Source organism: Ascidia mentula, chromosome 2, assembly GCF_947561715.1.
Source record: "Ascidia mentula chromosome 2, kaAscMent1.1, whole genome shotgun sequence".
Taxonomy (NCBI): Eukaryota; Metazoa; Chordata; class Ascidiacea; order Phlebobranchia; family Ascidiidae; genus Ascidia; species Ascidia mentula.
The window spans coordinates 3,440,664-3,465,142 of NC_138567.1; the positions used below are offsets into that span (position 1 = coordinate 3,440,664).

A 24,479-nucleotide genomic window follows, 5' to 3' on the forward strand; every position below is an offset into this window, starting at 1 on the left:
AGCTAGTCAAAATGCAGGATGATGCAGGTGAATCGCCAGCAGCTAATGGCGACTACGAAACTGAAAACACATCTCCTGCCAAAAATACACCAAACAAAGACAAGATTATAACAATCGACCTGCACAACATCTCATCCCGCTATAGGGATATTCAACCCCTTGGATGTGGATCTAGAGGTCTTGTCTTTTCTGCTGTCGACAAACAATGTCGACGAAGACTAGCTGTTAAAAAAGTAAATAAGTTTTAGTTTGTTTTTGTTGCTTTTTCATGATTGGATATGAGACATATATTTTATTTTTGTACACTTTTGTGTTGTACCAAATATCTGTCTAAATCATAGTTGCTAATAAAAGTCCAATAGAATAAAAGAGTCTAATCCTCTGTGCAACTATTTTTAATGGCCAGCATTGTGGAGACAAAATCCTTTCCAATTTATCAAAATCTATCCACTGCCTTTATGCTATGGCTTTTCTTTTCTCTTTTAAGTCTTTTGCATCTAACACTAAGTAATTGTCAGCCAGAAAAGCTGACCTGAAATTCTCAATTTTTTAACTTTTAAATTTTTATCTTAGATTTCTATTAACTCATCCACATCTCCGACGGAGCTCAAGCGACTGATTCGTGAAATACGTATTCTGCGACGTCTTGATCATGACAATGTTGTTCGTGTCTGTCACACTTTAGTTTCCAGAAAGGGAGAAAATGGCTTGGTGAGTTCAATTTTTTTAGCTGGATCTTCTATTTGAAAGTTTTTTTGACAAAGGTAACTTTTGTGCAAAGCCATGCTGAGTTTAATCAACCATTCATATTCCTTTTTAGTCACCGAGAACCAGCGATGCGACGGATAAAAGTACTGGCATGCCTGTGGATTCTGTCTATATCGGTATGGAACTCATGGACACAGACCTTAAAAGTATTTTAAAGCAAAAGAAGCTTTCATCGTGCTACATCAAACTGTTCGCTTACCAACTGCTTCGTGGTTTGAAGGTAAGGAGATGTTCTTTAAGTATTTGTGACAAAATGATTTACCTTTTTACCATGTTTTGAGTTATTATTTGTGTTCACATCCATGTTGCTATTTCAATACCCTTTGCATCACCATAATGTTGCCATAAGGCATGTTCTTTTATTGGCGTTGAATGACATATAATATACTTGGAATATTGTGTGAAGTCAAGCCACCAAACCGGTGGTTATTAATAAACACCAAATGAGTCTAGCCTTTATTTCTTATCAAACACATTATGTCAACCTTGACCTGTTGGTCCAGTCTGGCTTCCCAAGCAAGTCTAAAATTAGAAACAGCGTTGTTTTGCCCTGCTTGAAATTGTGTCTGACCTTTCTAGTTTTGCTTCGCGCCCGACGCGTGTCACTCTTTGTTATGGTTTCTGTTTACCGCCTGCGAGCTCGGCGGCACGTTCCATAACCCTTTGTTCTATGGATTGTGTTAAAGTGTTTCCTTAGCCTTTTTTAGAAAGTGTGCTTTCCTTGTTGCAAAGCACGCTTTTTTCGGGTGTTTCTACATTATGCAAATTACAAAGGTTCCGTGCAAGCAGCCTAAAATGGCGGTTCCTTTTGTTTGGTGTCGTTTTAAAACCTTGCGACAGACTTCAAAATCTAACCATTCACGAGTGTTCCTCCCAGCACAAAGCGAATGTGCTTGAGCTTTTATATCAGACGAAACAAAGCAAAAGGCGATACGGTAAATCTTGCTTTGTGCGAAATGCATCGTTTTAAAGAAGAACAGCACGGGAACTTACAGTAACCAATTTCCCTTTGTCCAACAGAGATTAGACCGTGCATTTTCAATGAAAAGAACCCACTCCCGATGTTAAGTGTCGTTTTAACTTAGAACAATTGACGGCCGTAACTCCCTACGAACCCTTAAACTATTTATAACTGCTATCAGGGGTAGGTACTCATGTGTTGGCTTGATGGGCTGACATCCGTTACACGCTGCATAGTTCGTTGAGCTGTTTCGTATCGTTGACAAATCTGATATTTTTGTTCGAAAGGGAAATGCGTTGTGCAATAGACCTTTGCAAATCAACCACGATTGTAATGACATAAAATACCTTTTCACATGTCCGCCTGTTTTACTTAAAGCTGTATGTAGCCCGTGTGTGAATAATATCGCTTGCTTAACGCAAAACATGTGTGTTTGGGTCTAAACGTGTTAGTATTCATTGCAAGTCGCTAAAACATTATGTTTGGTCAGTGCTGCTTAGTAATTTTTTGAAACGAAAGCACCAGGCTCTGCCCTGAGTTTGATGACTTTCTAATTGGCCGATACTACCTGGTATCGAACGCGCGCTTCTGGGCATTGTTGCGTCACAAATCGAGCCTTCGGTTACGGTTGGAGCGCATACCACAAAGTTCGATGATCTCTTTTGATGAGTCATTCTGGAAGCATGGCGTTGCTCCAATGACCCGCGCGATTAAGTTCACACAACAACTTAACTTTGACCGGTTGGAAAATTCATTTTTGAAAAATGAGTTCACTTTTTTTGTGTGATTCAAACATGTCAGTCCACAAACCGATCAACTCCTGTTTTAATGCCTGAAACATTTTCCCCTGCTTTGCCAATAGTATTTCAAGAAAGAAGTATTATGAATTTTATTTGTCTAGTTTTCTGGATAAGTTTATGCATGTTGACCCTACTCTAATATAATAGGTTGTAACTGTAAGCTAAAAGGCCACGAATTATGGTCACTATTTGAACAAGCACAATATTTATTCACTTGTAAAAACATTGGATGTGAGTAAGGACCTCGCGAATCACGAGTATGTAGATATGCATGTGTATACGGGGTGCCATCTATCATGTATAGATTAATACATGTAATTGAGACTTGTTGAAAGGTGGGATTACTATATTGGGTTACCAAGAGGCATGATCAATACAATGTGTGGAATATGATCACTCGTAGAACCAAGCTTTAAGCAGCAACCATGTGTTTACCACATAAAAAGCGCTGATAAATGTTTGATTGTGTTGCTTCGAACTTTTTTTGCATGATATGACTGCGCAAGCATTTCAAGAAAATGTACAACAGCATCAATATACCTGAAATCAATACAATACTGTCCAAAAAGCGGACAGTGTTTGTCTCATGGGTATTGTATTTCTCTTTACCTACCCCAAGACAAAATTACATTGCAATCTCTCTTTTTGTCATGCATAGGCCTCATGTGGAATAAATCAACAGGACACTTTTGTCACTTGACCTTTTTCCCCATTCTGTGCATATGATCTCAATTATCTCAGAATACTCGCATTGGTCTCTATTGTTATGACACAATTGTGCCTTGCTTTTGGTTTGGTATGAAGAAATGTGTTCACACAGTCTGTGCCTATGCTCAAGTTCTAGTGTGTGTTTATGCTGGAATTCACAATTCAAGAATATGTGGTGTTGATTCTGTGCCAAGGCTTTTATATATATTTCTGAAAAACCCTTTTAAGGAAAAGTCCTCATCAATGTCATTCACAAATTATTTATTTGCTTTTTTCCCGGAAATTGCTCTGTTACATAACTCATAAAGTTAACCAGTTCTTGGAGTGGGACGATTATCATGTAGACTTTGCACTGGTGGTATGTGTTTGACAACTTGACATGCTGTAGAAAGTCATGACACAGCAGACAAGCGGAGGTACAAGTCTTGTATACCCAGGGCACCCAATCTGCAAACAAAGCCAGTGACTGAAACTAAATATGAAAAACGCCAGGGTTTCTAAAGGCATGATTCAGCACCCTACGAACCGCCGTTACTTCCGCCACAGCCACAATATGTGGCGTGATAACCAAAACCATCGACATATTTACATACAGGCCCGCATGTTTTGCGCTACATTATGCATGTTTTGTAAGCGCTACTGTGTTACGTGGATTGCCTCGTTGGTATGGTTTGTTTACGCTTTATGACGTGACAGGCGCACAGATTGACCGACGCTCTAATCAAGCCAGTGGTCACGAGTGACGTAGCGCAGCCATCGATTTTTATCATCACCAGTCTCTGTACACTGAAGGTGTCCGGTATTTTGCCATCTCAGTCCTAATGTTAACTAGAGTTTGTGCCTTCCAAGTGATACTTCCGATTGTGGCCAAGTCTTGTGTGACGAAGAAATTGAAGAATCGAGAACTTGGTCGCCATCCGTTCTTTTCCGCTTCTAATCATGAATATGGAAATTTTAACTCTTCACTTCCATGAAAAATGTTGGTGCCTTAACGAAGTAGGGAGAAATGTTCGTTCGGTTTTTGTTCTTCGTGTCGTGCGTCCATTACCCCAGTTACGTCACCAAACACGTCACAATTGTGAAGCGCACTGCACTCGCTCGTTGGAAGGGTTTGGTCTATAAATAACGGCTTTGTACAGCGAAAGACGCATCAAGGGCCGTGTGGTTTTTACGTACGTATGTCCTTGGCTGCTCTCTACGTAAAACCCGGATAGCTTCTAATGCACCTGCACGCTATTCACCCCTGCTAAAACCGCCATCCATTTATTTTGCCTTGTTTAATTTGATCCTCGGTGAATGATGACGGCAAAATTCTATGGTCGTGCGCAATATCTAAATTTGCGTGAAAAAGAGCCTATTTCAAGGTGTTGCTAAGATTCTTTAAACCTAATTTCAACACAACCAACCTTTTGTGCCATGCATTTTAACTGCTTACTGAAAGAACAACCTTCTTCTATTATCAAGCCGTGGTACATACAGTTACTAGTTTACATATTAGTGTCAAAATGTGCTTTGAATCGCGCAGCAAGTGACATTTTCCTCCACAAAGGTAGTATGCCCATAACGGTACCCTGGTCCGAATTTTATCCCTCTGGAGATTACCCAGCGACAAGACTATGTATAGCTCAATAGTTCACGGACTAGCTCAGGAAATTATGCATTAACGAAAAGTATGCGATCCCTTGATCAATATCAGTCGTCCCATCACAGAAAGGACGATAAAAACGATGACGCACGTATTGATTGGACCCTTTAGTCTATCAACCAATCAGAAGCCGGGACGCTATAATGCGCCGCCCTTACTAGGGTCAGGCGAACTCACGTGGACAGGGGTGTATATTTAGCGACGCTCTTTGTGAAGAGCGCAAAGTTGGCAATTTGTCTTGCTGATTTTGCATTATTTTGTGCTATGACATGTTCTGAAACGATTGCATCGGCCATACAGGTTGCTGCACTTTGATTCGAGCTTTAGGTCTAAACAGTCGCAATGGCAACTTACAAGTCACGCGCAAGAAGTACGTACGGCTCTTGTTTGCATGCAGTTGAGCTTCTGCAAAGATTCCAGCCACCATACATGGCAGCCGTTTTCACCAAGTCATGCCGGCGCTTATGTTGCAATCTCAGCAAACAACTTGCAAGTGGTGTCCCTCTAATCTGTATCTTCTTGTATTTTTTGCAATACATTGGGTTACTGAACAAGGTCTTGTGGTATGCTGTTTTCCTTGTAATTGACTGCAAAGATTTGTGCAACCAATGAAGCTGTATATAAATTTTTTGATAGCTTTCATATTTGTGCGTTGATAGTTTTGCATTTTTTGCCATTGAACATCAAATTCTTGATGTTTTTAATATTCGAGAAGCCATTGTTCTGTTCAAAACACCTCGGGACGTGGTTTCCGACACGACGACAACATCACGCGCGCTGAGTGATTGAGAACGGCTTTTAAATGTCTCGACCAAGGGTGGGGTCTTTGTGTAGGGGGTGATACACAGTCCATGGAAACGGTATGACATTATCTACCACCCTGTTTGTTGCCTTCCACAAACAATGCGAGCCCTTCCCCCTCCTCTGTGACCGCCTTATGCTTATTTTGTCGCGCATTCGTTTGTTGGTGGCAATCGCGTCGAATCCATTATTCATCTAGTTCGAGTTACGAACACCCAGTCAGTGGTTTATTGTGGAAATTCGAGGACGTCGTCACCTGTAGCCGCCACAAAACAGTCCGAAGTTCGACTTAATATTCTCTTATCGACGATATCGCCTGCTTTTAGTGCGTCAAAATGCGGAATGCGAGCAATTTGCACGAAGCAGTTTTGTTATGCGAACACTTTCAGACGTTTCGACATTAAGTTTCAACTTTTTCCCAGTTGTTTTCGGCGTTGTTTGCGTCGCACATTTTATTGCTCATCAGCCTGTGAGCTTTGACCGGGTTTGCCACCTGCGTGACGTCATTGTCTCTCCCCACGCCGCGATAAACAATTCCGCTATGCAAGAAAAAATCTGGTATTTAGCCAAAAAAACGTTCTCCTATAGTTAATTTTGCGTGGATACACACGCCGACGCCCGATGAACGCAGTTTATCTCGGGATTGTGACGTCACAAACGCGCGTGCGAGTGTAGTTTGTTTTCCGCGATTTGTTGATCGCGTCCGCCTTTCGCTTGAACCCTGTTTACGCAAACGTGAAGTTGCATAACACCCCGTTACGGCACCAGAGTCCTTAATTGTTTAATATTTGATGGCAGTCGCGTTAACTCTTGCTTTTCTGCACACTTTTCCACCAGTTACGTGGTTTTGGCCATGTCCAACTTCCTGGATAATGTCGATTGTTTTCTTATTCTTGAAAGAATCTTGACTTTTTGCAACCAAGGTTTCTTGCCTACGTTGTTGATGTCGTGGCTTGGGATTTTCACGTGTTGTGTAATTTGATAATTTAAGGTTTAAATATATGTCTACACACGCCGTTGTTCCTCTCCAATACAACTGCACTGTTGCGCACAATGGCTATGACTTGTGTGGAATGTAGGAGCAACACGTAGTGGTATCGGTTCGTTTCCTACGCCTGAGTCAACTTTTACTGTCCAAGTCACTGCTTGATTTTAATTACTCATGATTGATAGCATGCTAGCCTTAAAGTGTAGGTCAATTTGACGTCTATTAACTGTGATGTTATTTGCATACATACAAACCCTGTTACAATCTGGAATTTCGGTCTCGAAATTTCCCAAATCAACATGTTTTTTTCTTAATGTCAAGTGGTTGATTTACATGATGGCGCCGAAAATGAGTTCCTCGAGGTCATTTTCAAGCACATGCCTTCTCGTGTACCGGCCCTTTGACCACCAATGTTTCGAAACAACACTTACACATTCTCCATCCGGCCAACACATGCCAGCAATTTCCACCAAGTCATGTTAGCGCTTATGTTGCAATCTGAGCAAACAACTTGCCAGTGGTCCCACTTATCAGTACCTGGTTGTAATTTTAGCCGGATGCTGTATTCTGCTTCGTGGTTAGTTCCAGGTAAACTGCTTGTGGGAAAAACTTTGGTGTGGTTGCGGAGTGACGGCCGTCAGTTATTTTGGGTTTGTTTGTCAGTCGCTTGTGTAATTTTAATTTTTCTCAGGCGCAAGGACATACATGTTATGTATGCCATGGCGCGTTTTCGAGTACAAAGTACTTTTTGTTGCTGATAATCAGTCCTCGTAAATGCGGCAACTTCTTTTTAGGTCTTCGTTGTGTTTGTGTTTCCCTTATCGGGTGCGCCCGAAATTCCCATTCCCTTACTTCAAAGACCATCTGGTTCACAAACCATCATCAAAAGATGCGCCTTGTGGGTGGGTCTGGCTGGCTGGCTCCGTGACGCTGTACATGGTGGCGTTTTGTTTTGAAAACCAAACCCATAACGTGGTGTCTGCCTTGCTATGAAACCTCACTATACCAGACGTACATTTGATTTCATTTGCCTTCATTGCCCTGTAATGTGATATTGCCAACCTGTTCTTACTTTCGGGATATGTTTCCGTGGTACATGTTGAAGTTGTCATGTGGTGGATGAAAAGATGATGAAATAAAATCTACGCAGCGACTGCCGTGGTATTTAAAACTTACAACAACATGTTTAGATTTGATTTTGACCAAAAAATCATTCTTTTCTATCGGATGCGTGAAGCAATCAACGTATATTTGGTAAACCGAGTTTTTATTCAATCTCTGTTCAGCAGACATCTTACATATTCTTGTGAAATGATGTTCAGCCGACCCCGTGGTTCGAATAAATTTTATTTCCGTCAGGTAGTGAACCGCCTATCTCCAACACCTTTTGCTTCGAGTAACTGGTCTGGATTTTCAGGAAACGCGCGACCCCTCGTCGGCAAACTCGCCCTCCACTGTCGCTCGATAAGTACTGTTCGGTTTCCTTCGCTAAAACACGTGAGTCATCCCAGAACGCCAAACGCGCGCGGTTTTGCGCTCAAATTTTGACTGCCACAGGCTGGTTGTTGAGATTTCCTGTTCGTACCACGCCGGTTTGTGTGGCAGAAGATATTTGGTCGCCGGTGAAATCACCTTGCCACGTGGTCAAAACTTTAACAATGTGGCATTGTGTTTTGTGAGGTTGTATAAGGTCCTTTTTTGCCGAGCAACTCGGCTAATACCGAAGAAATAAGCTTGTTTTGGGAATACAGAAAACATCCCAATAAACTGATTCGACTTCTTAAACCGAATTTTTGTTTTCTCTTTCGTATTATCTAGTTAGCCAGTCTAGTGTTTTCCTTCAGTAGCTCAAAAATTGCAACTGCATTGACACGGTTTACGCAGAAAATCGCTAGTTTTTTGTTTAAACTTCGTCGTTGTGGTATTTTGTTGGGCCCGCCTCTGTGAACCTTAACAACCCGAAGGGATGCAGTTAATTCAATATATCCATTTGGCTCCCTAATCATCCTCGTTAATTAATTGTAATGATGAACACGCGCATGTCATTTTCTCCTGTTTATTTCTGGCGGACAAGGAATGACGTAATAGGTTCTCTGTTATGTCATAAACGCAGGATACCGGATTCACCGGAAGACGTTGGTGTTCCTGTGCGCGCCTTCTTTGCGCCAATAATTTTAGTTAATAACGCTCAAGAGGTTCTTTACTGTGTTTACAATTCCGCCAACTCATTTCGTCTACAATTAATCAAGTTCTACGTCACATAGCGTTTGTTTGTGACGTAACAGATGTCGGTCCCGGACAGAACAAAGAACTCACGCCGTGCTTTCTGATGCGTGACAACCAAAGCGGTCAAGCGTGCTTATAGGGTCTCCCTTTTGCGACATTGTTGACCTTGGTGTCTGGCTGCTGCGAGACTATCCTTCGTTCACGATAAGTAGGTCAAAGGAGCTTTCCGAGGCGAGGCATGCAACAGTGTAACTTATTAAACCCGTTTCGCTAAAAGAAGTATGTTAATACCCTTTTAATTGTAAAATGGTGTAGAGAAAAAATCATTAATATGTTCGAGTCTTGGGGCTTGTAAAGCGAACGTTGCGACTACTTTGGGTTCCATCCTTACTTCACCGTCAACATTTGTCCAAGACTCGCCGGTGTAACCTTTTTACTGGCGATGAGGTGATAGCAGTGTAATCACATTCACCCTCTAACCTCTTCCTGTCTGTGCGGTGAAAACGAAGCGTGTCAAATTGTATCCGGTCGTACTCGGGCAGATTCACCTGTTACTACTTCCCGTCAAAAATTACCTTCTTCCTTGTACAAACTTGTATTCAAAATGGCAACTGGCCCTTTTCAAGGGGAAACCTTAAGTTTATTTTGCTGGTTGAAGCAAAGGGCCGTTTTTAATTAGTATATTGTAAATAATCTGAACAATATACAAGCAATGGAGTCAATAATATGCTTGCAGTTCATTTTTAATCCAACAATATTAGGTAGTTCACGAAATGATGCAGAAAAGCCTCTAAAACGTCATGAACACTGTGTGGCGGTTGCCTCGTGTTGGACAGCGAGCACACGGCGATTAACCGGCTTACTGTTTAACTTGTATGACCTTAACGCTATGCACACATGCCCTCGCATTCCGAACATTTCCGTTCGATCCGAGCAAACTATCTTTGGCCGTGCTGTCAGTAACTATGAAGAGCATTGGTCTGGCTATGCCAGTATTTGGCTTTTGTTGGTTTGCTGTACCTGTTGGTTTAAGTTGTAAAAACCCACACAACTATACATAATTCCAGTTACAACATGCTGTTGTTCATTTAATAAAGAACACTATGGCAAGTGCGACTTTCTTTCAGTTTAAAATGTAACCACGAACAGTCGAATTTTTCCCTATCGTGTTTTCAAATGTGAATGCTGATTCTCCACACACTCTAATTACAATACAAGAGTTGTCCGGGCGCGTATAAGTAGTGTGAAGTGTCATATGAAACATTCAAGAACTCATCTAATGGGAGGCTGTTTGGCTGTTGGTGCTTTTCACACTAACATTTTCTCAATTGATTTTTATTTGTTCGATATCATTACGAAACACGGTGATTGAGTAGTCTGGGTCTGTTGCTTGTTTAGTCATTCTTATCCTTGTCTTATTTTATAATCTTATTTAAATTCAATTGGAAACCATGAAATTAAATTTCTGTTTCGGTGGTAGGTGCAACAAAAGCACATGGTGCAAACAATTCGGTTTGTAAGTTTCCCATATCTTCCTTTACTGTTTTTGATGATATCATTGAAATCAAAACACTGCCGATGCATTTCGAAAACGCCCCCAGTCGTTTTTGACAGTTCCTCATTATAACCATAACGAAACTGTGAAAAACTTTATGAGCATAAATATAACTTTTCTTAAACGTTTTTGGATTCATTTGTGCGATTTCATGACTCATTTAATTTGGTTCCTTGTTGGGCGTCTGATCGCTGGAATATATACACATGGAAATTTCCATTACACTCTGCCCCGCCCTTGGGCGCCCGATTTCTTGAGAGTGGTTTGTTCATGGCTAACTTCGGGTAGCGCGAACTGTTTGCTCTCTTTAATGGAAACGTAAATATTTGGGCGTTTCTAGCGTCTGTTTTCGTGGGAAAAGTGTAACATTTATTATAGGCGCAGGATGAATTTAGCCCGTCCAACACCACGTACCAATGCCCGGGTGACTAAAATGCCTTGGTATATATAAAAACCTCCATGTTTGGCGATTTTTACGCAAACAGTTAAGCGTCAATAATTTTCCTACTTTTGTACTCAATTATTTTCACTTTTTGTTGCAGTACATTCACAGCGCCAACGTCATCCACCGAGACTTGTGCCCGTCTAATGTCTTCGTTAACGTGGACACTCTAATGGTGAAGATCGGAGATTTTGGCGTTTCCAGAATATTCGACTCCAACTACAAACACACGGTAAGTGTCCGAACATGTATTGATGATTGTTTCGTAACGACTTACGTCATAACACGTAAAAATGATTTTAAGCGAGATAAACACCAATATAGAATATTCAAATAAAATCCTCTGTGTGACACGCAATTATGACTAACACAGTGTCGTACAACCCATGACGTTCGCAGTTAAACCTTGAGGACAAAGAGACTTATAATGTCCCTAAACCAAGTTATAGACACGTGCTTCTAAACGTATCAAACTGCAAACACGAAATGGTAACATGATAATATATATGGAGGTCAGTCGCCCCGCTGTACATTTATTTAGTATCTGTCTCTTTGCAAACGTTTCAGTATGAGAGGTTAAATATAGGTTAATGTTTCGTGAAAATGACCCTCAAAAAAACTACGCCAGCCGATGTAAGCAGTGGTGATCTAGCGCGGAAAGAACCAGTCCGCATAAATTATTGAAGTTCGAATGACTCATTTCGGGAAACCCAACCCCGTGTTTCGTTGTGCTTTTAAGTCAATTTCACCTAAAATTATGATTCCTCCGTTGAGTTTTCGCGAACAAAAATGGATTCCACGAACACTTAAAGAGTATGATTTTTGTGAAACCAAAACCAGCGAAGCATGACATTTGTGGTTGGTTTAAACACCAGAGTGAGTACACGTCAAAACTGGTTTATGGTTGTCGGTGAATCAATATCCTATTTACTGGTTTAAAGTCTTAAGAACTTTTCTCCGGCATTTTTGTCACCATATTCACCAACCACAAGATTAATCCAAAAACCTCAAGAATGCAAACGTCCGACATTTGTTTGTTGTTCCAACCAAACAATCCGCCGCTATTGTCTCCGCGACAATACGCTCGTTCGCAAACTACGCCCATTGCTGACTGTTAACGTTTGTTACGTAACAGAGGCTCTTATCGATGGCCGAATCTACGACGTCATATCAAGCACCGGAGATCTTGTTGCACCCCCATCACTACGATAAATCCATAGATATCTGGGCGTTGGGATGCATCTATGCTGAGATGTTATCAGGTAAATCCTAATAGGTGTGGATTGATGGGGGAGGGGCCGTATTGCCTTAAAAGTGGTTTGTTCTGTTTATTTTTAAATGTTTAAAAGAAAGGCCTTTGTTCAAAAATCTGTTATTAAATTACACAGTTAATGCCATAGAAACTGCCATATTACAGAATTAGGATACCTTTATACAGAAGAAATGTAAAAGGAATCGATTCGGAAGTTCGGATTCGTTGCTAAAACGAGCCGCAAACAATTCGATTAGAAAGCTCCGGTTTTACTTCTGCACTCCTTTAATTGGCTGTTACCCGGTCACGTGCCTGACAAACCGGCGTAACCCCAGGTCATTACGACTGCCCTGGTTTTAAATAGCCGCCCAATACGACCTCCCTGTCGTTTGTTTTAAGTCGTTCGGTTGACGTCTTTGTGGTATTTACTGCACCCATTACGCCAGTTGTTGCAAAGCTGCTTGAACGGGTGTGAAGATAGTTGTTAGTTGTACCGCATTGTGCTGTGAAAACGATCATTAAATTTCTTCTCGGTACCAACAAGAACGCTTTCGAATTGTTGCAAGCTTTTATTTATTTCATCGAAATGTTGCAAATGCACGGGCAAACGTCCTTGAGAAACAGAACAAAGCCAATTGTGGATTCTAACTACCGTGCATGGTTACCGAGAAATTTTTGAGCCCCATGACGACCTTGAGATGACCTTCCCCTCACTAAAACTTAAATCGTTGCTGGCAAAGCGCCCGTGCAAACATTAATCACCCTTAAACACACGTAGTCAGTCAACTGTACATGGGTGCCATTGACAGCAATAAAATATACGGGATTTATCGATGTATGTTTGCTGTATGGTGGAACATAAAACGCCCCACTATATCCGATCATGATGATGATATACGGGCAACTCATTGGACAGATATTAAGTAACCTGCTGCTCCGGCAAACATATTTGAATTATTGAACTGAGAAACGCTCACTGGTGTGTTTGAATTTGATTTTACCTTTGGGTTTTATAAAGACATGATTTCATACACAAGAGGGGTAGATGGAATTAAATACTTCACGGCATCGTTTGCGCGCTAGTTTTTACAAATATTTCCATGTAAGTACGATAAACATAGGATTGTGTCGTCATAAAGCTCTTTATTCGGTGACGTAATTTGTCTTTTGCTGTCGGCGAGATTCGGAAACATTTTACGGTGAATTTCGAGGCCTCAAATATTTTCTTGTGAGGACCAAGTGCAAAAAATTCGGATGAAACAACTCGCCATCAACAAATCAGCGGGGGCAATTATCTGTCGTCGAAATGTTAACGAGGCACGAAACCGCCACTCCAGCAACTTGTTCTAATTAAGATTAACATATCACGTTGTGGACGTCACCAATTTTGTGATAAAACGCGTACAAATACGGTGCGCTGATCCGCTGTTACCCCTATGAGACATAATTACGTTGTCATCTTAACCAATTTTGCCACATTTGCTTGTAACTGCTGTAAGTCCACACTCATAACAAATTCTGGTGGGAAAAGTTGAAGGAAATCTATTTTTATTCGCGAGTTCATTGTTTTGCCTGCAGACTGACATTAAACTGTGTGGTAAACACTATTCTTATGTTAGCTGCAAAATGTCGCTCGAATGTTCAATTTGATTGACAAATAAGCCCTGCGAAATGTTGACAGTTGTTGTCGTTTGATGGGGAGGTCGCAACATACGTGTGATGGCAAAGTGTTGGCGTATCCTGCGGAGTTCAAATGACTGAAAGGGAAGCGCGATGCCGAGCTGTGCTTTTGAAAATAATCGATCACATTTTACTGCTTTTGCGGCGTGTTTCTGTTGATGGAAGTTGCGTAACACTGCCTTTGAAATTAAAAACATTTTAATCATGTCTAGTGAGATAAATATAAGGATATTTTGGGCGATGAAAGAGCACCAGGGTTCGATTGCATTTTGCTACGCAATGCGTGCCCAGCTTTTGCAAAGCATTTTTTTTAACAAGACATTCTACACCACTCCTTAACCTAGTTATCCTGCACAACGGCACAGTCGCTCAGTCTGAAACCTTAAAATGGCACATGGTGCAACAAGTTGGAACTACATTCGGTTCTCTTCGCAGTTTCCTCAGAACTAAATCGGCGCGTTACCATTCCAGTAAAATAGATTATCGTTTATTCTAATTGCTTCCAGCTGCCGCGCGGTTGCGCTTAGCTCTGCTTCTTATCGGTTCAAGTGGGTTCATTCGCGACAAACGAAATGCATTTCACACGGTGTCCGTTTGGGGTTCACAACATTAATTTCTGTGATCCGAAATATAATGATAAAAAATTTTTTCGCCAGGGGTGACAAAAACAAACCGACCTTGTCACCACTGGCAAAAAAAAAATTCTCGTATTATATTTCGCTGCGAAACAACAAAAATTAATGGCATGACGTAGTCACAGCAGGTGCAAATTCACCCAGAAACGTAGGTACAAATATTTTTAAACGCTGTAGGCGTCACACACGCCAGGTTTCACTCACGGGGAGGTTGATGCATTGATGCTTCGACCTGTCGCCACACCATCAATGTAAATCTGCCGCTGAACTCGCTGGACACACAGCCGACAATTGTCAAACATATGGTCACATGTGCTTGACCTTGACGCTGTTTTGAAGGTCAAAAAGACGCGTCAGCGCGCCGAGTCACCTAATTGCACAGGGCAGACGGTGGTCACTTTCGAAACGGCCTCCGCCCTCCCGTGCGAACAACTTGTTTCAGTTAAATGCATACGCGTGAAGGGGTGGTTAAAATACTTGGCATGTTTAATTGCGGCCTCGTTTGCTACAAGAAGGTGGCACATTCTAAATATTATGCTCGCGTAATAGCGGAGTTTCACTTGGCCAAAAATTCAAGCGGATTTTTTGCTAGTTTCTGCTCGGCAACCGCCATTCGTGGAAATCTGGGGCGTCTCGCCTGCAAACACTATTTTATTATGGGGGAAAACCTAATTATTTTTGAGCAAATTGATATAGGAATTTAAAATTATTTCAAAATTTGTATTTCCATTTGCAGGAAAACCACTTTTCACCGGAAGCAATCCCTCGGAACAATTGGAGCAGATAGTGGGAAGTGTGTCTGTGACATGTGGCAACTGGCAAGGTGCCATGGCCGCCGCGTGCCACGATAGTGACTGTTGTCGGTTCCACTCGGATTTGGGAAATCGAAGCAACGAGGGTCGACCCCGCACGCCTCTCGACGAGTTGGTTCCAGAAGCTTCGAATATCGGTAAGTTTCCTTTTTTTCCTGACCATACAAGTGTTGCGGTTTTCCCGCCCAATCAGTCAAGTGCTCCGCCCTGATTCGTGCGAAAAAACACGAAAATTCAGTTGATTTTCGTGGAAATAAGGTCAAAAAGCGGTCATGTCTTAAAATAGCGCAGTTGAGGACGTGTCGTGTCGCATTGGTGGGTGTTCGAACTGAGCTTTCAAGGGCAGTTCAACGTCGCGTGCGTTAGGCAAGTAAACCTATTGACCTTACAGCATCATGCAATATTCAGGAGAACAGCAGCTAACCCAATATCCTCGTTAATGAATATCCTGTGGCGCTTCCACCAGGTCGTAAGGGCAGACAAATTTTGTTGGCGAACAAACGGACCTTGTTGTCATGTAACCCCCTGTGTTTCAGTTTCTTGAAATCACACAGATTTCTCGCTCTCGCTTCAGGGCATACTCACGAATAAAAGATAAAATATGAAAAGATTTACGTTTAATTTGAAAAGTAGCATGCTGAAACCCCGTTACTGCGCTGCTGAAAGGTTCTAAGAAAAAATATTCATTTTTCTTAATTGCGCTGTTTCGTCACAATGCCATGCTTCGAAACTTCGACGCGTTTGGAGTAGGGTTAGATTTAAAGCGGGTTGAAGCCGATAAACTGCGCAAACGGTTCCGTTTAATGTACATATTATGTTGAGGGGATTGTTCACCACCGCGTCAACACTTTCTCGTTAGTTCGCAGAAATCGTAACACCCCCTCAGTATCGTATCAATATTTACCACTAGGCGATCTTCTCATGACGTTTCTACAAAAAACAAAGGGTTATACTTCCTCCCGACCAATATACCAAGTGGAAAACCTGATCGTGGCCTGGATATCCTGGCTTGGAATCCCGGTGTGGTCAAAAATATGTACCAGATAGAAATTATACAGTAGGCCGTAATTTCGCGACAAATTTCTTAAGATGTGCGCAGTCACTAGAAAAACGACCAACTAAAAAAGCCACTTAAAAAACTTTCTGCGCGGTTACAGCGTTTTTTTCGCATCGTTTTTAATTCTTAATGACAAGAATATACCCTACACAATGACGTTTTGGTATTTGACCAGAATTTTTCACGTTGCTGCACCAGCATATGTTTGTAATTTACCGTCAGCTTTTGAGGCACTTTTCAACGCGGAGATATGTATCTGCGTCGCTGAACCGAATGATTTCTTGCACACATCGTTTATGTAGCGGATTAGCTGCAACGCGCCGTCTCCTCCAATCTGTTTGTATAAAACCAACGGAGAACAATGTTACGCCCACCGCCGTTTGTAAATTCTACTCGTAAGCTGTAAACAATCGAAGTTGATTCTGATGATTCCATGTAAATCATATTCAGATTTTTTCACGAAGTTTGTGAAAATTTTTTTGTTTAAAACATTACTGTTCGTGGTGTGAATATAAACGCTGACTGTCGAGCAGAGAAAATCTGTATTTGTTGTCATGTGGCGAACGTTTGCATAAGCAAACCGTGCAAACCAACATGTCTGCAACAAATTGCATTTTCGTAATACCGGGGAACTGTGGGTTAAGGCACAGGGCGGAGTTTATTGCTGTGCTATGTTGTGAAACGCCCGGTTTCTCTGAATAGTTTACACCAAGTTTGTTTGTGGCAACACAGTAAACTCATCTCGCTTCTTTAACGGCACCCTTCCAAGAACGGTTAGCCGATCGATCGATGCGATTGTTACGTCGTAATCTGGTCGCAGGCGAGTTTCTTTTGACTATATTTGTGATCATAAACACCGTGAATTTCTCTTAGTTTTCTGATATGTTATAAATGAACCAACCATGAAATTTTCTTACGCCGAGGTATACAATGGGTGATTCTTATTTTATTGTTCGGAGAACAGTAGCTGACTATACTGAACGCACTTGACATTGGCGCTAGTAAAACCGAACGAGAAATGTGACCTGATTATGGAGAATCCACACCTAAATCCCTACCACACCTCACACCACACTGAAGCAGAATACCAATTATGGCATTATCTGTTCTTTATTGCGTCACAATGCCTATTAAACTGTGTCGAATTTAAAACAATCGGTTTCCTTTGTCCGCTTGTAATTTAGTTTAAACAGTAGCTCGGAGATTCATTACAGCTTATTAGTGTGGGTGCGTGTGTATAATATTTAGGTTGAAGTTTCTTAATCTCTTCTAATCCATTCAAACCTAAATAGAATGTTACAATAAACAACAGCAATATGAATATGCTGAACATTGCAGTTTCATGGCCCACAAAGGTGTTTGTGACCGATGGCCTGTTTATTTCTACCCCTCGAGAATAATTTGCATTCATATTTTCCGTGCACAACAACATTGTTTGTCATGTTGGCACTGAGGCATGGCGCTTGTGGATTAAGGCAGTAATTAGTCTGTATTGACAGTAGCAGCCGGCAAAATTGCGCATGATGGTTCTGGCCGCACAGAAAAACAAGGTGTTTTTCCAAGAACCATTTGCATTGCAGGCCAGGTCCCTTGCTCCAGTACAAGATAACCTCGATTATTTGGCAAACACAGTGCACCGCAGTAGATTTGCTCTGCACTTTATTTCCTCGTAACAAGCAGGCGGCGGTGTCCCGCACTCATTTAACAAACTCGGTTCTGCGTAGTAGGGACGTGTGTGTGGTGATTGTGAGGTCACAAAGCAACGTTGCGAGTTAAAACCCGTTTGCTTTGCGGGTTGGTTGCTTGAAAGTTTTTACAGCTGTCGGCAAAACAGGTTATGAACTGCAATTACGATATTTTTCTCGTAACTCGCTTTTCATTTCTGGAAGCTGAATCAACACAGTGATGGGACGATAACCCCCATTTACTCAAAATAATGTTGTTGTCTCGTATAAATTTAATGTGTTATGATGTGTTCATATTGAATTCATAAGTTTTATTAGTGATCGCGTGCGTAAAATCTGTAATGCAAACTAAAAGGTGCGATAACGCAACAGTGCAATAATGCATGGTGGCGTCATTTTAATGAGTAGTTAAGGTAAAACTTATGCTATATCCGGTTGTACTTTGTGTCGGTGGGCAATTTTATGGCTCCGAGCTCAATTGGTTCTCCTTTGCACGAACATATGCAGTTTGCACCCGGCAAATTTGCTTGCAGCTTACACCCCTCACTAGAAACTGTTTTCAAGCTTTTGTACTTTTATTGAAAAAATATCATGTGTGTAACATCCCCCTTTTTATCTCTAGGCGCCAACCTGTTACGTCAGTTGCTCACCTTTGACCCCGCTGACCGCGTGACGGCCACCGACGCCCTCATGCACCCCTATCTTGTCCCGTACGGCCGTCCGAACGACGAACCGGTTTGTTTGTATCCGTTCAAGTTGGAAGATGAGATGGACGATTACACCATGAGTGAATACAGGGTAAGAGATTTCACCACATGGAGTATGGACGTTCTGGCGATGACACTAGCAACTTTGTGTGTCGAAATATAGGTCATGTCTTACGTCTGTATGTAACTTACACAAGATATAAACATTTACTCCGTTATCGAAATCAACTCTACTCCCTTGGTAATACTTTGGATGTTGCATCCGAGAGATAGCGTTTTGAAATTCCACAACCCATTGTCGTCAATCAAACATTGCATAATTAAATAGCCTCTCAATCTGTTTCATCTGGCAATCCTTTTAATACAGCTTGTGGTAAGCGCCCTGATTGATGTTGCTCGCTGCAACTTGCATGCGGTTTTTCCCTGCAAAGGTGAACTTGCGGGTCGCCAACGATTCCGCGTATTAAATCACGTGACCGTTCGGTACCAAGTACTGCGCAGGGCGCGAAATTTGTGGCGCCGGGTTTGAAATTCACGCTTTGTTGAACAAAAAGTAGGCGGCCGAAAGGGTTGGAATAAGATATTATTAATATCGGCGATAGTGTGTGATAGAGAGATGGCTTTCATCTCAGACATTGTAATTTCCCCGTTTTGCCCATCCCGACCCAGGCCCCTCCCGCGTCACAAATAAGCGTCTGTTGCGTCACACACCTATCATTGTCTCGTCGCATCTGCTGCGCTGGGTTTATCGTTTGTGATTATCGTATGTGTGTACGATATCTAAAGGCGATAGGTATTTTAGCCAACGTCGCTCAAATTGAAGTGTTGTGAATATGCAGACATTCCCATGTACTTCTGTTTATTACATGCCCATATTTGGATCGCATTCATGTGACGACTTGTCATGATAAGAGTGTAGTTATTGAAAAATGATTGCACTCACGAAAGGATTATGATCGAAGTCGCCTGGAGTGTTGGAAAGTTGTTTGGATGATTTCTTGTGCATTCACACCGTTTCACATTTCCACAACCGTTCGAAACATGTTTATTTTCACAGTTTTTGGGTTAAAATGCGCTCATTGGGGGAAACCCTTAGGGCCGATTGCGTGTATTCCCACCCAATATTTATTCTAGAATGAGCATTTTGTTTGCTTGGTCATCTGACAGCCTGTACTAATTGCTACTAAGTAACTCATTCTAGCTGCAAAATACTCAGAGCGTATAATCCTAAAGTGAAAACCAAAACTATGACTCATATTAAATTTCCATTCTTTCGCGCAGGAAATCTTGCACGACGCCACGTCTGTGACCAACAGCCCCCCAAGTAGCGACCACTCCGAGCAACCAGGGGACATGAGCGTCGAAGATGGAGGGTGTCAGTCGGTAAGTAGCTTTCGTGCGATTGTAGGATATTTTGCAATGTTTTCTGCCTTCTGTTAATTTTCAAATATTTGCCGGTTTCTAAATACCAGCGCCCGTTGCAAAATTCCAGTAAACTGACGTTTTTCGAGTTTGTTCGCTAACAATGGTCCCAGTATGACGCACACATGCTTTCAGTTACGCAACAGTAACTGTTTAACTGCGGAAGGAGCGAATACCTTGAAAAGTGTGCCCTTCCCTCCCATTATTGCGTCACTAGAGCTGAAGGTTTGTTGAGGCCTTCACGTCAAATTTGTTTGTGGCGTAACAATAGGCGTTGTGCGCATTAAGAATGCTTACTGGGTGGTTTGTTTGTTGATGCTGACACGACCATCACATGCACGTTGCGGATCCACAAATGCAAAAATCCAGTATGTTTTGATTGAGGCAAACGGCGAAATTTTGTGCGCCTAGCATTGCGTTGTGTCTGGCTTCATGTGTTGCCTAAATAAGCGGGAAGGATAAGTAGATTTCGGTAATTTAAACCAGTACTGGGTTAAGCATTTAAAAGAGATTTGGCGCCACAAGTACGTGTACCACGTGATTACTTATAACCCGAAGTAACCTTATTGTTTATTCAAAGTTTACGACTTTATAACCGGTAAGAATTTGTTTCAAATCTCTCGCAACTTGACACAAACAATTTGAACGCCAGAAAGTCTTGTGGCGTTGAACACCTGCGCAGTCTGCCCAGTACCATTGTCCCAAACCCGACATAAGCGGTTTCTTCATTAATCAACGGATTTGTGGTTTACTTTTGCAGAGGGCATCGGCGAAGAACTCACTTTGTCCGAACGACAGCTGCAAGAACCTGCTGGCTTTGGTGCAATCAGAGAACCTCAGCAACACAAGCTCTCACAATGGTGCTATTACTGTAACCGAGTCTGAAGCCAGAACCATGGCCTGTGATTTTGACTACGGAGTTCAGGTGAGCAATGCTATTGTTTGTTAATTATGACGTAAGAAATATAAGTATTGTGATAACTCCTTGGGCACATTTATTCTTACAACCGACGCCTACATTAAATTTACATCAAGGAAAGAAAAAAGCTTGGAAAAAAATAACATCTAATGAATTTCTCAAAGTTCTTGACAATCAACAACAAATGAAAGTTGGAATATAAACAAAATACTTTGTGACGTCACAGATAAACGACGGATCAATCAACCGTGACCGAATGTGCCCGGACTTCCAGCCGATCAGTTCGAACACTGATTGTTTTGATCCTTACAAGTGGGATGTATCAAGGAGGACGGAAAACGAAACCGCCTCCACCCCTAAGATGCCCTTCACTAAAGTCGTTGACAGGTAAACCCCCTAATGACTGGTTTGTGCGAGTGAGCTTGAGCGTAGCATATCTTTAAAACTGTAAAGGAAATTCCCTCTCAGATGTATATGCCGAGTAATTTCGTGAAATTAATTTAAAAGGTAGAAGCAAACATTATTCCAACGCCAGGAAATCATCACATACTGATGGGATGCGCAGTAAATCCGCAGGCACAAACCACAAAGACACGTTAATTACACTTCGAACACAAAACGTCTTTATTCGGGTTAACCGATGGGGAGAATACGTGACAAAACCTACGTCAGTTTCAACACTTCACTGAACCCTTCGTATTTTTTTAGTTCTCAAGACCCTGGGTCAGATCACGGTTATCATTCGAGCTATTGTTCTTCCAACATGAGCCATGGCAACGGGAAAGGATGTCACCCTCACTCCCTGTGGAGTCTCTCCTCTCCAGACGTCTCGATCGACCACGAGAGGACGACATCCGGACACAGAGCATCCACTCCCGACCTCTTGTCTCCAACTCTCGTAGAGTCAGAAGGTATGACGTCATTCACGATATGTTTAATAAGGGGATGTTAAAAATCTGCACTATTTTCATATTTTGTTGTCATGATATCCCAGTTTGTATTTTATAGTATTGGCAAAAATCAGCTGTAGACAGATTAAAAAAACTACAATTGTTTTATCGCAGAACTTTCGGACCGCCACTCACCGACCACAGTCACCGACGCGCGACCCGGCGATCACGAGTCAGGCAATCGACGACGTCACAAAGACGAGCTCTCTAGTCGCCACTACAGTCACCATTCGTCTTCTCTCTACCATCACCACCATCATCATCACCACCACCATCACCACAAACATCACCGGTAAGTACATTTGATGAAGTCACAATGAGCCTTATTACGTTGTAATAACGTTGTGTTACGTCCCACAGACACAGCAACCGCCACAGTTCCTCTCAGTCCCAAGCTGCCAACGCAATCCGAACCAGTAGCGGAGAGGCAGATCAATCCTCCAACGGCGGGAACAGTCGCTGCCACCAGAGGCGCTGTGTGGTAACTGACACCGTTCCGGAGGTGGCAGAAGAAGGCCAGGCTCCGTCGGGTGGCGCCGAACCAACCGAGAAGTCCAAGACCAAGAAAGAATACAAAAGTTCAAGCAGCGACAGCGACTCGAACCAACGTTTCACACATAAAGATCTCGACCCTACGGAACGTTGTAAGAAGGAAGGCAAGGCTTGCCGCTTCGGTAAGAAGCCTTGCAAGAATCGAGTAAAATCGAGCACGGCCGACAGCGGCTTCAGCGAGTCCAGTGACGTGAAATTTGAGACTCCAACGCCATCTAGCAGCGATACGACGAAGCGGACTCGCACGTGGTCTGACGTTGGCGCCGCGAAGAAGGAAAGTGGCAACATTTGTTCTATCATCGACGGTCTGTTGAAAAAATCCGGAACATCCGCCAACCGACAAAGCATCCTCCAGCGAATCCGTAACTTCTCTGGAGAGCGCGGACTCGACAAATCCCTAAAACCTCCTCAGAAATGCTCCTCACCGGAGGCGTCCCGCACTCACGTTCCACGGGAGCAACTCGAGTGTCCCTTCTAGACCTCCTCATCCAATCCCCCCCTCTCTTGTTCCCGCGCACGCATCTGGTCACGTGGTGCTCATAGTGAATGTAGATAAAAGCGGTCTGTGCGCGGGGAACTCCCTTATTTCGTGGCGCGATTAATTTACTATCGCGTGACGTCATAAATGAAACTTCGCCGATTCGAGTGTGCAATTTCTATTGGTGACGCAACGCTTAGCTAATGTGTGAGTTCGCGCGCGCGTTTCATGACGTCACTGTCAATCTTTGCACGTGACTTTATCCGCATTCGTCACAACGCCTCTTGCACGCCACGTCTAATTGTGACGTAACAAGCGAGTTTATGTGTCGTTTAGTTTGTTTGTTTGTTGTAGTCCAATTGTTAATCTCGACTATATGCGTTTGTTTTAATTGGTACTGGTGACGCGTTTTTGTGTATTTTTAATTGTTACGTCATAATCTAGTTAATGTTGGACGCCCGTTTGTGCAAACGTGTTTTTGTTTTTTTGCTGCAAAATGCTTTCCTTGCTTTATTGCATCTGATGTTAAATTTGAGCAAGTTTCACTGCAACTTACAAATAATTTAATTGCGTTGATGCGCTTCGCTGGTTTTCTTTGTGCTGGTTTCAGAAACTTCTCTGCCAACAATCTCATCTCAACGAAGCGACTTTTTGTGACATCAAATATCTTTAAATTACTAATCGTTAAGCGAGCTAAAGTTTTTATTTGTCATTTTTGACTCTTCGCAACTCCCTCTAAAACATCAGCCGTAGTGCGCTTCTTTCCAGCGTCGCGATACTTCCTTGTGACGTCATAAGGAAATTGGAGCTTTAGTGTCGCGACGGTGAACCCCGTCTGCCGAAATACGTTTCCTGTGTGTGTGTTTTCGCGCGTGGTTTTATTTTGAAAACCTCTTATTTGTGCGTTTGTCCCTCTCCGCCGGCTTAGGCTTTTTATTTATGCGCCTCACCTACTTATTTTAACGCCTCTCTCTCTACAAGCTGGTACCCGCCTGTACGTCGCTCTTACGTCATACATGATTACGTCACGCCAGTGTTTTTAGCATTTTATTTATTGCGTGGCGGGCGCGCTCGTCGAATACAAACGGCTTGATAACGAAATGTTTGTGCGTTGAATTGATCCCAAGGAAAGGTTGATGACAGAATTAACTGAGATTTATATGAGGAAATGAAGTCTCCGTAGTTTAAAAATTTAACCGTAAATGTTGCAGCCAAGGAAGCGATGTAATGTTGTTGTTGGCAGCTTAACTCTCAAACAAATGGCAGAGCGCCCTATATTTTAACTGGACATTTTTATTTCCTATTTAACTGGACTTTGACTGGGTTTTTGATATCCCTGTTGCAGTTCTGCACGATTTTTAATCAGGCAATTTTAATCACTAATTCCAAATAAACGTTCATACAGTTTGTACTTTGGACATCAGTGATTTGTATTT

At 42.2% G+C, this 24,479-nt stretch overlaps 1 protein-coding gene across 1 annotated transcript; it reads left to right on the forward strand.

Moving 5' to 3' along the window:
• Positions 1-24,138, forward strand: LOC145888407 (uncharacterized). Its single transcript, XM_082979146.1, has 13 exons — positions 1-233; positions 574-711; positions 821-988; positions 10,995-11,126; positions 12,030-12,156; positions 15,198-15,410; positions 18,638-18,813; positions 20,004-20,105; positions 20,905-21,069; positions 21,290-21,450; positions 21,772-21,974; positions 22,128-22,305; positions 22,374-24,138. Exons 1-13 carry the CDS (start codon positions 12-14, stop codon positions 23,041-23,043), a joined length of 2,655 nt encoding a protein of 884 aa, XP_082835272.1. The 5' UTR covers positions 1-11; the 3' UTR covers positions 23,044-24,138.
• Positions 24,139-24,479: the final 341 nt, after the last annotated feature.

Excerpts from the sequence above, each read along its gene's own strand:
- LOC145888407 (XM_082979146.1), top strand. The coding sequence starts at position 12 with ATGCAGGATGATGCAGGTGAATCGCCAGCAGCTAATGGCGACTACGAA. Across the intron at positions 12,157-15,197 it reads CTATGCTGAGATGTTATCAG|GAAAACCACTTTTCACCGGA; the intron begins GTAAATCCTAAT and ends TTCCATTTGCAG. Across the intron at positions 21,975-22,127 it reads AACTCTCGTAGAGTCAGAAG|AACTTTCGGACCGCCACTCA; the intron begins GTATGACGTCAT and ends GTTTTATCGCAG.